Raw genomic sequence first — 15,048 nt, 5'->3', positions numbered from 1 at the left:
ATATTACATTATTTTATCAATTGATTTGTGGTTAAAGGAAAAGTTCAGGGCTTCATATAATAATTTAATGAATTATTATTATTATTTGTATTATTATGAACAATCGTTTCAGGACTCTTTTTCTGGGATTTAATAACATTATTATAATTATTAGTAGACTATCATAGGATTTAGTTTTAAAAAAATACATTTCTCTGTGTTTTTACCAAAATAAAAGACCTGTGACCTTCACACCATGTTGTTTCTGACAGTTTACATTCTCTGCAGTGCTTTGGAGACACTTCCATGCATGCTGTTGACTGTAATGTGACACCTGTAGGAGGGGGCGTGGCCAAACGGACCGAGAGCGGCGCTCACCTGGGTGTGGCCTGCTTGTTTTTATCAGCAGCTGCAGTTTCACCTGAAACATTTGAAGAGGAGCAGAGAGACAGGAGACAGTGAGACAGGTGAGTGTGTGTGTGTGTCTGTGTGTGTGTGTGTGTGATTAACAGCAGAGCATTGTGGTTAAAAAGCTTCTGCACCTTCTTACCTGTAGTGATAACACACAGGTGTATCTTTGGAGACTTTAAATCAATTATCTCCTCAACAACATCTCTGCTGTGTTGTTAAAACAATGTTTTTAAATTGTGATTAAAGTGCCGAATTATTAAGTATGAACCTGCTCAGTGTTTCAGTGTGTTAGCTGGCACTTTAACTGGATTAAAAGGACACTTTTTTAGGTTTAAAGTTTTAAATGCCAGGAGTTTTCAGAGAAGAACCTGTTTGAGGCTGAGCTGGTTTACAGCCGCAGCCTGACCTGGGAGTGAAAATGACCGTTTTAAGACACACAGCAGGTTATAGATGGTTCTGGTTTAATTTTAAACAAATCTGAAACGATAAATCGATTTATTGATTGACAGAAAAATATTCGGCATCTGTTTTTATACTGAAATAATCATTTAAAGTTTTTGTTTTCAAGCAAAAATGTCCCAAAATCCCCTTGTCCCAGCTTCTTAAATGGGAACATGCTGCATATCTTTGGTCTTATGTCATAGTAAACTTATCTTATTCATTATTATATATATTATTATATTATTATTATTATTATTATTATTATTATTATTATTATTATTATATTTAAGAAACACCAAGGAGCATATTTCACTTTTTTTTTTTTTAAATAATCAACTGGTTAATCGATAAAGAAATAATTTTCTGCTTGATGTCAAATATGTTTTTGTTAAATAAATCTGTCCTAACAACAGAACTCTTTCTTGCAGATTCTCTTCACAGAGCAGCACCCAGAGGACCCAGCAGTCATGTCCTCCAGGCCCAATGGGAGTCCTCCTCCCTACGAGTCAGATACCGGATAGTGAGTCTCTTTCCATTTTTTGATTTATTTTAAATGCTTCAAATATTGACAGAGCTCTTGTGAAAGACAGACTATCTAGATACAAACACCCTCGGTATGGAAGCAAAGGAAGGCCACTATATAAATTGAGTTTGGTTTAAATGTTGTGAATGTAACTGTTAGTTTTTTTTATATGTTGCATTAAAAACATTAATTTATGTGATTTCCAGGAAGCAATTTAGAATTTTCCTTTTTTTATTTTTGTGGTTTTACAGCTTGAGCGAGAGAGAATTTATTAATCTGAATTTTTCCTTCTTGTATTATTTGATTGACAGATCTGATCGATTGATTAATAGCCTTGATGTTAAAATTTTCTTTTTTTTTCATAACATTTTTTGGGGTTTTAGGTCACTAAAGCGGATATTTTTTGTTTAAGTTGTAGATCTTTAAAAACTCCCTTTACTTTGTATCAATATGGATATGTAAAATGTAGTGTTTTGGATAAGATAATTAATACTTTCCCCGCCTTCTCGGAGTCTTCCTTGGCAGGATGTTGTTCCTAAAAAGCCACCGAGATGTCTGAATATTTTGTAGTTTTAAAGATTCCCAATCAACGTTTTTTGGGGCTTTCATGCCTGATATTGTAAAGTGACGCTGAGCAGCAACTTAACCTAGTTGTCCGTCCACATATGATTCAATTTAAGTCTAATAAGTATTAAAAAATTATAATTAGCTATTTCTTTAGGGTTGTTTACTATTTTTTTAACACAACAAAAGAGAAATAAGCTCACTGAGCATGCTCGTTTTTTTTGTGTTCTAGTGTGGACTGAAATATTCCGATCTTCCGTTTAAAATATATTTGTATACCTGAAGACGAGGCCTTATATCCACAGTTAGGTGTTCAGTTGTTTATAAGATTCTTTGCTGATTTAACGCTCTTATTATGAATCTCTCTCCTCAGTAACGTCCCCCCCCAGCCGGCCTACTCCTACTACCCCGACGACGAGTTCCAGCACTTCTACCGCTGGACGTCTCCTCCGGGGGTCCTCAAGATCATGTCCATCATCTCCATCGTGATGTGCGTCGCCATCTTTGCCTGCGTCGCCTCCACGCTGGCCTGGGACTCTCAGGGAGCGATGGGCGGATTCGGGGTGTCGGTGGCGGCAGCTATGGGGGAAGTTACGGAGGAGGTGGCTACGGAGGAGGTGGCTACGGAGGAGGTGGCTACGGCGGCGGCAGCTACGGAGGAGGCGGCGGTTACGGTTACGGCCAGCTCGGAGGGAACTACAATGACCCCCGAAAGGGCAAAGGGTTCATCATCGCCATGGCAGCCATCACGTTCATCGCCTGCCTGACCATCTTCATCATCGTCGTGTCCCATCAGAGCCTGTCGGAGAGCCGGAGGTTCTACCTAGCCGTCGTGATCATCTGCGCCATTCTAGCATTGCTAATGCTTATAGCCGCCATAGTGTACTTGGTGGCGGTGAATCCGTCAGCGCAGTCCGGATCGGCCTACGGAAGCCAGATCGCCGGTCTGTGCGCTCAATACCAACAACCGCAGGTCACAGGGGTCTTCGTCAACCAGTACCTTTACCACTACTGCGTCGTGGAGCCACAAGAGGTAACGTCTTCACTTCCTCCTTCCTTTTTTAAAAATATGTACAAATAAAGATTTGTTGTCTTTTGTAACATGCTGTCGTCTTTTTGTGTCTCCTTCCAGGCCATCGCGGTGGTCTTCGGCTTCCTGGTCGCCGTCGCTCTCATCATCATGCTCGTCTTCGCTCTGAAGACGCGCCAGAAAATCAGAAGCTTCGGCAAGAGCAACATCTTGTGGAAGAAGGTGAAGGTCATCAACGAGATGGAGCCGCCGCAAGACGTGGAGGCATGGGTGAGTTGATTATTCAACGTGATTAGAGCTGAAACAAATAGAAATGTAGCTTCGTTTTAGCAATATTTAAAGGGCCAGTGTGTGGGATTTAGTGCCATCTAATGGTGAAGTTGCAGACTGCAAGCAACTGAATACCCCTCCGCTCACTCTACTCTTTCCATGACTGTTGTTACGTGGAACCGCTGAGTACAGAACCATGGTAACGCCCTTCTTCTCGCTCATAGGTCATCAGTATAATAATAATAACACAACTTTAAGAGCAACAGAGGTCAGATGGCGGCGCGCGATAGCTCGGTTTTACACGCTAAGGCTCACGTTACCACATAAAAACATGATCCATCCGGTTCTTCAGATTGTTTTGTCCAAAACACAAAGATATTTATATAACAATGATGCAAAAGAAAAGCAGCAAATTCTTGGTAGAACATTTGTGTCATTTTCTTTGAGAAGGGAAAAGATATTTTATTATATTATATTATTATTATTAGGATTCTTTATCTAATATTTTTCCTTTTTGATTGTGGAATATGTGGTTGTTTCAGATTGTAGCTTGTATTGTGTGTAAAATGTTCAAAGTGGACACTGAAGAGATATATTTGCAATTTTTTTGCTTGATGTTTTATTATGATGATCGAATAATAGTTTTTGAAGCAAAATTGCCAAACATTTGCTAGTTCTAGCTCCTCAAAAGTGATGATTTGGTGCTTTTCCTTGTCACACATGATGGTAAACTGAATGTTTTAGGACAAAAACAAGACATTTGAAGATTTAACTGGTCTGTTGGAAGTCATAACTCCACCTAAAAATGATAATAGACAATTTTATTTGCTATAACTTATTATTATGTCAACGTTCTTTCTAGAGGTCGTTAAGGTTGCCTCCTCATAGTCGATTAGTTAACTTATTGATTGTTTTGGTCTCAGTTTATGCTGATTGACTAATTTAGAAGAAACTCATGAGCACATTCCTGGTAAACACAATATATAAATTGGTGCTTTTGTGTGATTCTTTGTGGAGAAACTGACTTTTACAGATCTGTCGATTAAATTAAATCATCGATTAGTTGACTTGTGTTATTTTAGTCGAGGACGGCCATTTAAGTAGAATCAAAATAGGCTATCTCGCAGAGTGAGAGACTCAGATGAAGCAGCAGTAGTCGAGTGTTTCTAGCAGCTGAAGTGGTTCCACCTGTTTGGTGGCAGTCACTTGTTCACCAGCGGGGGAGGGGAAGAGTCGCAGCGACGGTTTCAAGGTGTGGCGTTCACACAGATGACAGTTTCAATCTCACTCTGACAAACTCCGAACGTAAAAACCTGGACTTTATTACCATCAAACATCCGGTATTAATATCCCACGATGAGTCACACTTTATGAATCTATTAGCAGAGACTCTCACAGCTGGTCGACTCCGGTGTCGAGCGACCAGCAGGTGAGTCACTGTGATCATAGCTCTGGAGTCACGATGACATTCTGCTCCAGTGAAGAGGGAGAACAGGTTAAACCGGTGCTCTGAAACCAGGAAAAGCCCACCAGTTAGAGCGACACACAACACCAGTAACACGACACTGGGAACCAGAGGTTTGGTGTTTTTTCGCTGCAGCTTGTGGGAAGGCGTCTGAAAAGTGCTGAGGCGGCGTTATGGCAGCGACCTGCAGCACATACATGTTGTTGTGCAGGTGAAGCAGGACGAGTCCATGCAGGTTTAATCACACCAGAGCTGGTCCGGAGCCAGAGGGTTCGTTCTAGGAAGCCGCCCGTGTTCAGCTTGTTCTGCAGATTGTCTGGGTGCAGCTTTTGTTTTTGTATAAAGGGGTGCAGCAGATATTATAAATCATTCATTTTATGGTTAATGCAGATGTATTTGATAGCGGTGGAATTAAATCAATAAAACAAAAACACAAGTGAACAAAATGTACGGATTACAGAGGAGCATTGTTTCATTGTATTTAATAGGTATAATGGAGATTGTTACGAATCTAACTGGACCCTAAGATTGTTCTTTTGGGTTTTATATCAAGAGAAACATAACTAAAATAAAAATGAACAAGCATTTATGGACCTCAGGTTGTTTTATGCCTGAATATGTAATGTACTGTTTTGGAAAAATATTCACAGAGGAAGCATTATGGATGTTATCGAGGCTTAAATTAGAATAATTTAGAGGATAAACCTCTAACATGTATTTGAGAATTTATGGAATAATATAGCTTTATTTATGGAGTGTATTTTCATGCAAGAAATGACGTTCAAATTGCTTTACAAAAATAAAAAAAACATTCAAACAAGGGCAGATAGACAAATAAAATACATAAATAAAAAAACAGTAGATGATAAAATATATAAGTGAAATGAAAACCGAGACCATTAAGAAGAAATAAAATTATAACCAAATTCAATAAACCGATTTTCAGCCGCAGTTTAAAACTTTTTTTCATTACATGTATTGAAATTAATGTATATTTTATTTTATTGGTTTACTTTTTCTTTCTTTGTTTTGTGTCAATGCAGCAATTATATGTTGTGTTATATTCTTTATAATTGTAAAAGGCTGTTATTTCATAGTGTTAAAAAAGTATTGTGGGATAGAAAAAAGTCATGCATTTTTAGGGCTGCAACTAACAATTTGTTTTATTAATGATGAATTGTTTGGTCTATAAAATGTCTGAAAATGCTTGTAAAATTTGTGTTAGTCCAAGTTGAAGTTTCTCAAATGTCCAAAACCCCCCAAAATATTAATTTTAGTGTCATATATGACCAAGAAAAGCATCAAATCCTCACATCCCAGAAGCTGGAACTTTCAACTATTCGGCATTTCTGCTTTAAAAAGTATTTAAATGATAATTTCATAAATAATATGGCTCTGAATTTTATATATTATGGTGCTTATATGTTTTTCTTTTCTCCCCCAGGTGAACAATGTGTCCGTTGGACCTGAAGTGCTCCCGATGTCGGACTACCCCGACAAGCGGAGGGGCTCCAGGAATCAACTGGACGACGAAAGCACCAACTACGACAAACCCCCGTACATCTACACGCCACAGTGAGTACGAGGGATGAAGTGTTGTAAATATAATATCATACACTATAAAAACATAGAGAGAGTTAAGGGTTATTTATGTTTGCTGCACGGACAAAGATCCTCCCGTTCGTGCACATCCAACATTTTCCAACGACACGGACGCTGTCGTTGGACTCTAGCAGAGAGAATAACCGGGACTTTACTATTTTGATAATTTATTAATTATTTAAGACATTTTTCAAGCGTAAAGGCCAAACATTTGCAGCTTCCAGCGACTCAAGTATGAGCGTTTTCTACTTTTTAACATTAAAAAAAAAAAGAATAATAAAAGTGTTGTTGCAACACAGATGAGATGCTCACAGGTGGACAAAATTAAACCCTCGTCTAGAATAGAGTGAGACAGCTTCATGGAAATAAAAAAGAGGTAAATAGTAGGATTAACCTTTAATAATTAGACCACCTGTTTGCATCAGAAATAAGTTGTGCCAACAACATTAACATATTGTCTCTTATCAGTTGATATGTTGAACTTGTGCAGTCACAGAGCAACACGATGATTCATTAGGAGTCTTTATGTTTGTGTCACCTGATGAGTTTAAGTCCAATATTCTCTTTTTTTTAGCCGTTCAGATAAACAACGAACTGAAACTCAATGTAGAGCTGCGTAAAGAGAGAAGCTGCCGGTTCTGCAGATTGTTTTCTGCAGAGTTTTCACTATGAGCAACAACTTTACCATCGTTATTCCATAATTGTTGTTAAAAATATAGATTACAGATGTTTAAATCTAATTGGATGTTGCTTTTACTCATTTAAATACATTTCTGCATGCTCTTGTATCATTTCCTGGTAATATAGAATGTTACCAAGTATAAACATGCAGTATTTTAAGTATATTAGTGTATAGTACATGAGTAGGGGCACGGCTTTACATTGGTTTTCTTCAGATGGCTGCTTTAAAACAACAACTTAAACTTGTTTGAACTTGTTATTTAGCAAAAATGTGGATCGGGCTGTTTTTTTTTTTTTTTTTTTTTTTTTCCCTGCAGAGAGTGAGAGTCTGAAAACGTTCCTTAGAAATGCGAGGAGAGTTTCTAACTATAGAATGAGCTGCTGTTTGTATTGCAACAGTGAAACTGAGGGAAATACTTTCGTGCTGATTGGGATCATGAAAAGTATGCATGACGGAAACAGGAAGTCATGACTGGTATTTAACTTGCTGTATGTAAACTATGAAACGCATCACGGGTGCATTGTTATTTGTTCTGTATATTTAATCTAAAAATGTGGATGCTGTATCTGTTCCTTTGTCCCACAGGCCTCCAGAGGAAGAAGTCATTCCTTTGCAGAACGGCGCCCCCTACAGCACAAACTCAGATGTGCCCAGCTCGGCCGGGAGGCCAAAGAAGAGACGAGCAAATCGGCCGCGACGCGCCGACGGACAAGACTACGAAACGGACTACAACTCCTCCGGAGACGAGCTGGACGACAACGACTTTGACGGGTAGGAAGAAAATAAAGACGCAGTGAAGACGTATTCAGATCCTTTAGTTAAATATACAAAAAAATGATTCATTAGTTTTGGAGTCCTTAAAGTTTTTTGATAACAAAATAAGTAAATAAGATATCTGGATTATTTTAACTTGTTTTTGACAGAAAACAACTTTAAAGAAATTGATGTGAGAATCTAGAAAGGAAATCACCTTATTTTAGAAAATTATTTTGTATATTTGTAATATTTACTTTATTTTTCTGTAATTTAAGTCCTCTCTCTCTCTCTTTCCTCTCGTTTTCTATCTCAGTGAATTTCCTCGGATAGCAGATGAGGCGGAGCGCAACGACTACAAGCGTCAGTTTGACCACGACCACGCGGAGTACAAAGACCTGCAGGCGGAGCTGGACGCCCTCAACAAGAGTCTGTCGGAGGTGGACCGAGAGCTGGACGACCTGCAGGAGGGCAGCCCACAGTACCTGGTGAGGGTTTTTATTAGCTCTCTGATATATATTTACTCAATAACCAATATTTCTGTTTTTAATTTAAAGCATGTTTATGGATTTATATACAGAACAAAGAATGCAAACAGATGATTTCTGGAAGCAAAGACCCAGAAATGTAGCATGCTATAAAATTCTAAACATTAAAGAGTCTTTAATCAATGTTTTTTAACATTATAAAATGGATCAATTGGCTTTGTGTGTTGCGGAAGGAGTGAATTATACAGATAATTATCACCAACCTGATCTTATAACTCATTGTTTTTGATTTATGTTTTGGTCTCAGTAAACTCTCATCGCTCTCATTTTTCCAGTAGAGCGACGCATTTAAAAACTAGCCGAAATAAAGTGTGTTAAGTAGCGAAAGAGACAGATACTTCTCTCAAGAGGTGGTGGAGACCAAAACTGGATCTAAAAAAAAAAAGAAAAGAAATAAAGCGTGAAGCAGCTAAAAAGACAGATATTTCTCTCAGGAGGTGGTGGAGACCAAAAACGGAGCTAAAACTGAGAGAATATTGTACTTATGAGCTTGTTTTGGACACAAATGTTCTGTTCTGGGGGAGGTTTTTATTTTGTACAGTTATTTTGCCCGTCAACATATTTTTTTTGAACTGTTTTTCACATAAATACTTTTACACAGAAATTGAAAATAATGCATGTCAAAAAGGTGACCTACTTTTCTTTTTGGACCTAGGATTTTTTTTTTCTGAGCTTTCACCCACAAATAAATGCATCATCCAATCCCGTTGAAAGGAACTGGTTGAAACAACAACGCAGAGGCTCTGTAGTCCGAAACCAAGCCGTCAAACTTTATTAGTAGAGGCGGGCGAAACCCAAAAACTTTGGTTCCAATCTGATGCCAAGTAATACAGGACCAGAACTTTTTTATTATCAAAAGCAGCTTATGCACTTTCATGTTCCTTTCCACTATTTATTACTTAATCACATGCATGTTAAAACACAAGACAGGTTTTGAAGGCAAAAAACTATTGATTTTTATTGCAAATTAAATGTGCAAACATTTATTTGTTGAGAACAATCCAACTTTTTTAAAGTGCAAATTACAATAAACTAAAGCACAAACTACGGTCAAACATGATTCACAGCTGAGAAATTGCTCCAAACGATCATCTGTCGGTGACATCAGAACACAGTTTGTTTTCAATGAAATACAAATGGGTGTAGAAAAGAAAAACTGATCAAATTTTTTTAATTTATCGTTTTATCAACGCTAGAATCAATCTTCAAAACGAGACCCTTTTTTCTTTTGATCTGCACAGCCTTTTTTTTTTTTTTTTTTTTAAGTACTTTCAGCCTCAACAAAGGCTGCGCAGACGGGATCCTCTCCTTCCGTTCTTACCTTTCACAATAAAAGACCCAGACACATAACAATCACAGTCAAATATTTCCCATTTTCTTGCTGTTGATTCGTCGGCCTGCTGTGAGAAGGCTTTCAGACAGTTAATGTGACAGACAATGAATATATTGTTAAATGTTAGATATTTTATTTTTGAAACGTGCTAAATTGTTGCTTCTCTCTTTTAACAGGATGCTCTGGATGAGTACAACAGGATAAAGAAAATCAAGAAGGTATGTGAGATCCTTGTTGAGTCAATATTAAGCGTTCATAACAGCTTCTGGAAATGTTTTTTACAAGTTACACGCTGTCGATCATATAACTCATCCTCATTATGTCTCTTTTTCTTTTCTTTTTTTTGCTGCAGTCTCCAGACTACCAGGTGAAGAAGCGCAGGTGTAAATATCTGAAGTCCAAACTGAACCACATCAAGAAGATGGTCATCGATTACGACCGCAATGCCTGAGCGACTCCGAGGGTCCAAATCGGGACACAACGAACTAAATTTACGTTTTCAGACGACGGCAGACTTTAGAGGGCGGAGCTACGCTGATCAAACACACTTCAGTCTGAGCTGGAACTTTTGTTTCCTGGTTTCTCTCTCGTATTATGGCGCTGTTTGTATTATGAGTATCACCCGCCATAGATACTGTAATATGTATTTATTTCTCGAAATAGTCTCTTAGTGGAGTGAATACAAATTAAGACATAATCCCCGTTTGTTTTTAAAAGCTCTTGTTAAAATGACTCAACATGAGATGCTCGTTTTTAATTATTTCTCAGCGATATAAACTTGTAAATATGTGGGAAACAGTTTTTAACTTTTTTTAATGTTTTTGATGTTTTTAACATTTGTTTGTTTCTTTATGGATGGTAGACACTTTTTGCGTGCATGTTTAATAATGCTTTGTACTTTTACAATGAGTTGTGAAAGCTTTTTATTGTAATAAATTCATTTATTGAACATATTTCTTGCTGTTCTTACACACTATGGGGCCGATAACAATGTCACATGTTGCTAGAACGCTTCGTCTGCAAAACCGTTGTTTTCTTGTGGAAGCAGTGCTTTTTGCTGTCCACTGTGACCTTTGAAGGTACCACTAGGGGGGCGCCAATGTCAGGAATTTTTTAAGTTAAAAGAAGTAGAAATGTTAGATTTAAGTGGCTAGAAACAACATTATATGAATGCTTATGTTGTTGGATGTTTAAACTGTTTTCTAAAACGACACCCTTAGGAACTTTATAAGGTTACGTTTGTCAGATGTGTTTTCAGCTTGCTCTGGTACCCCCTAGTGGCCAAAGACGTAATGGCAGTTAAAGGAAGTGTTACAAATCTGCACACTGATGCCACATGACGACCCACGGCACGCTGAAGCGGAGGAAGGTCCCTACATCGATTAGGATGCTTTGTTTTTCTTATCCATCCTCTTTGGTTTTCCCATTTTTTGAATTTCCCCACACTGACTGATACTTCACACGACAAAACATTTTCACGTTTAAAACACACTGAACTCGGTTAGAATTTTTTTTCACGCCGTGGTTTTGAACTGTTCGGTCTGCATGGAGTGTCTCCTCAGCAGCATCCTCCTGGTCATCTCTTTGGGTTGCCCAGGAGGAGCCGACGGGAGGAAACCACCTCCAGCACTTGAGCTGAGGTTGTACACATTAGGGATGGGGTTGTTGGCGGAGTTGAGGGTGAGAGGTGGTAGAGATCGAGGCCTGGCCTGGGAGTTGTGGTCCAACAAGTAGGCTCCGGATCCTCTGCGCTCGTACCCGGACAGCACCCTCCTGCTGGGGCCCGACGTCGACAGCGACTCCCTGGAGCCCAGAGTGCTGGAGCATCGTAAAGGAACCAGCCTCTTGCCCTCCATCGGGTCTCTCGCTCTCTGCTGGGACTCCTCGGGCAGACTGTGGACGTCTCTAGCGAGCTGAGGGTCGGAGCTGTAGATGTCGCCGAGCTTGCGCCTCTGGATTATGCTGTGAAGGCTGGACGAGGCCATGCCGTGGAGCGGAGCGCCGAGGTTTTTGCCACCGGAGGAGGCGGGCGAATCTGCTCCGAGGTTTGCAGAGTGGAGGTTTGGGTGGGAGGCGGAGTGGGACGACAGGAGACCTGGTAGAGAAATCTTTTGACTCGAGTGTTTGGCACTTTCATTCTGTACTTCTACTTCTTTGTCCTTCGCCGATCGTCCTTCATACCACTTGAAGCCGTCGCTCGTTGGATTTGTGCCGTCCAGTTTGGGAATTCTGAGCAAGAGGTCCTCGATTTCGTTGAGGTCTTTGCCGTTTCCTGAAAACGATGCATTGAGCAGAGACGCTGGGATCTTCAGCCAGGGCTCGGAGTTCAACCTCAGGAGCGGCTGCTGCAGGCCGTTGGGCGCCGATTTACCGAGCCTTTGAAACCGTGACGGGGAACATGGATGGGAGCTTACTCCGCCAGACTGGGCTTCTTTGAAGGAGAAGACAGTCTTTGGGGGACATAAGGAGGAGGTGCACTTGGGGGAGGTGATGAGCTGGATTTCAGAAGGAGATGCCGGAGCTCCTGACGCCGTTTTGTCCGTCCGATCCAGAGGACTAAGAGGCGGAATGCTAAGATACTGCTTAGCTTGCAGTTTCCCACACGGGAATTTGTCGGTGGCTATGATGATCACCTCCTTCCCCTTGGCCTTGCACGTGTCCATCAACAGCTTCAGGACCTTCCAGTCTCCGGCCATGACCGCGTAGACCAGAGCCGACGTCCCGGACTGATCCTCCAGGCCGATGTCAGCCCCACTAGCCAGCAGCAGAGACGCCACCTCAGGGCCGGCGTGCTCCCGGCAGGCGTGCATGAGCGCCGAGCGACCCTCCTTGTCCTGGATGTTCGGGTCCGCCCCTTTCTCCAGGAGAAACTGGACCAGCTTGACCCGGCTGGCGCTCTGGGCGTCGGTGTGCTGGGTCCTGCAGGCCACCATCAGGGGCGTCTGGCCTTGGCCGTCGCTCTCGTTGACGTAGGCGCCTCCTTCAAGGAGCAGACGGGTGAGTCGTAGGCGACGGAGGAAGACCGCCTTGAGCAACGGGTTACCTGAATCCATGGCTACACCCGGATTACTGCCTTCTCCCTCCATCCTTTTGGTCCCAGCTGGCGGGTTCTGGAGATTTATCAGGGCTGGTTTCTGTGGAAAATAACAAAACAGTTTTAGAGAATTATGCAGAGCAGCAAAGGAAGCACGAGCTCATAATCAGCTTTTGACTCAAAAACTTGCATTTACGGGTTAAACTCCATTACACAACAGCAACCCACAACTTTATCTTATATATTTGTCATTAATCATTTAAGAAAGCTTGTTTTCTCTCATCTCTCACACTGGCCTCCAATACATATAGAATTGATTTTAAGGTTATTTTAATTACTTACTAGTCATGTCATGTTCTAAACTACTTTTGTTGGACAATATATCGTCCCAAAAGTAATTGCGATAAACACCAATGTTTAAGACCATTTTATGCCACTGCTGTGATGATAATAATAGGAGAATATTGCAAGAACAACCTTTGAAAGAGAAATAAGTTGATAAAGTAAAAATGATTACGGTTATGTCCATATATGTACAAAAAAAGTCAATAACGTAAAAACTATCAAGATTCTGTCCAGATTTGGTAAAATAAGTAAATATGGTAAAAAAAAAATGATTGAGGTCATGTACGATTAGTCGATAACGTAAAAATGGTTCAGGTAATACCCACATTTCTTAAGATATGTAGACAACAATAACGTAAACATTATTTCTTATCGAGCAATACGTCAACAAATTAAAAAATGCTTCAGGACATTTTGTACGATATGTAGACAACGCAGAAATGATCAAGGTCATCGCCATATGTTGTATGATGACTTTATAAAGTAAAATTCCCGAGCTCATGTCCGTATATCGTACAATAAGTTGATTATGTAAAAATTGATTGAGGTCATGTCCATATATCGTACAAAAGGTAATTATCATAAAAATGATGGAGGTCATGTCCATATATTGTCGATAAGACGATATAAAGAAAAAGAGGTCAAGTCAATTTATCGTACAATAAGTCAGTAACGTAAAAATAATCAAGTTAATGTCCACATATCTCACAATAAGTTGATAATGTTAAAAAATGATTGAGATCATATTCATATATTGTAAAATAAGCCGACAATATAAAAATGATCAAATTCATGTCCATATATCGTACAACAAATCAATAATGTAAAAAAGAATCAAAGGTCATGTCCATATATCGGATCATGAGTTGATATCGTGACAGCTTTTCTTTAAAAGACTAATTAATCCTCAACATATCTCAGATCATTTATATAAATATATTTTTGCAGTCTCCTTTTTCCTGTTCCTTCCCTGACTTCATCTAAGTCATTATTCTGTTTATGGATCTGCCATTTTCTTACATTTTTGTATGTGGTTCGTTAAGCATTTTTATTCTTTCATCACTGTGTTTTCATGTGTTTCTATGTTATATTTTCTTTGCTTTCTACATGAATCATTTTGTGCCATTAATCGTTAACATTAATCCTTGTATGCTGTATGTGAAACCAGTAGCTTAGTCTTTTTGAAAAGCAGGACATATAAAGTCCTTGTCTATTATTGTCCCTGTGCATATAGGGCCCATTGAGCAGCTCCCTTTGATGAGCTCGTCCTCCACAGCACCAGCAGAGGCAGAGACTCTTTCTATCAGCCTTTGTGCTCCGTGTCCTTGCTTCTCTCCGTCAGAACAGAGGAGGTGGCCGTTACCGACGTCTCAGACTGTCACACAACATTTTCACCGTGTGAGTCACCGGCCGTGGAACTGAAATACGACGAGTCACTTTGTGTGCGTGTGTTATTCCCAGAAATGTATAATGAACCAACTATACTGCAATGACGATGAATGACACGCTGAACAGAAACAAGTATCAGAAGAAGAGTTCGACAGACTCAATTCTTTTTTTTGGTGGGTTTTTTTCAGGAATATTGGCAGCAATGTAAAAAAAAAAAAAAATGTTTGACTTTTGGTGTTTGAATCGACATCTACTGTATTTCAAGATCCAGCAGTGTGTAATTGAAATCACATGATGATCAGCTCCTTACACCATTCTGCATGTACTAATAGCACGTGTTGCTATTAGCAATGCTCCACTTTCCACATAGTAATGTATTAATCTATACTTTTCTATTTATCAGTTTGAATATAGGATACTTTTCTACACTGTGGTATCACTACTTTTACCTCAAAGGTACTGTGAGGGTCTTTTAACTGGTCCTGAACCAGTCTCAGCTTAATCCTGATCCTCTATAGACCTCCATCAGTAAACCAGACCATCAGAGAGAAGATCGTCTGTTTCTATAAAGTTATTCTTAAAGCTCGTCATCGGACCAGTCCACCGTGGACAGACCCAGATCCAGCAGAGACCAGTCCACCGTGGACAGACCCAGATCCGACTTCAACCTGCAGTCGGA

The 15,048-nt window shown here is 39.8% G+C and overlaps 2 protein-coding genes across 2 annotated transcripts; one reads left to right on the top strand and one right to left on the bottom strand.

Moving 5' to 3' along the window:
* Positions 1-369: 369 nt before the first annotated feature.
* oclna (occludin a) lies at positions 370-10,332 on the top strand. Its single transcript, XM_054612322.1, is given in 10 exon segments — positions 370-446; positions 1,260-1,351; positions 2,292-2,490; positions 2,493-2,951; positions 3,051-3,218; positions 6,128-6,258; positions 7,553-7,738; positions 8,037-8,208; positions 9,778-9,819; positions 9,954-10,332. Coding segments are annotated over 9 exon segments (1,509 nt in total). The 5' UTR covers positions 370-446; positions 1,260-1,298; the 3' UTR covers positions 10,053-10,332.
* On the bottom strand, positions 10,211-12,690 carry ankrd34ba (ankyrin repeat domain 34Ba). The gene has a single exon (XM_054612320.1). The coding sequence runs from the start codon at positions 12,685-12,687 to the stop codon at positions 11,116-11,118; it is 1,572 nt and encodes a 523-aa protein (XP_054468295.1). The 5' UTR covers positions 12,688-12,690; the 3' UTR covers positions 10,211-11,115.
* Positions 12,691-15,048: the final 2,358 nt, after the last annotated feature.

The sequence above is a fragment of the Anoplopoma fimbria genome, chromosome 14, assembly GCF_027596085.1.
Source record: "Anoplopoma fimbria isolate UVic2021 breed Golden Eagle Sablefish chromosome 14, Afim_UVic_2022, whole genome shotgun sequence".
NCBI lineage: Eukaryota > Metazoa > Chordata > Actinopteri > Perciformes > Anoplopomatidae > Anoplopoma > Anoplopoma fimbria.
Note: the sequence above shows the minus strand (reverse complement) of the source record. Positions and strands in the feature narration are given on the sequence as shown.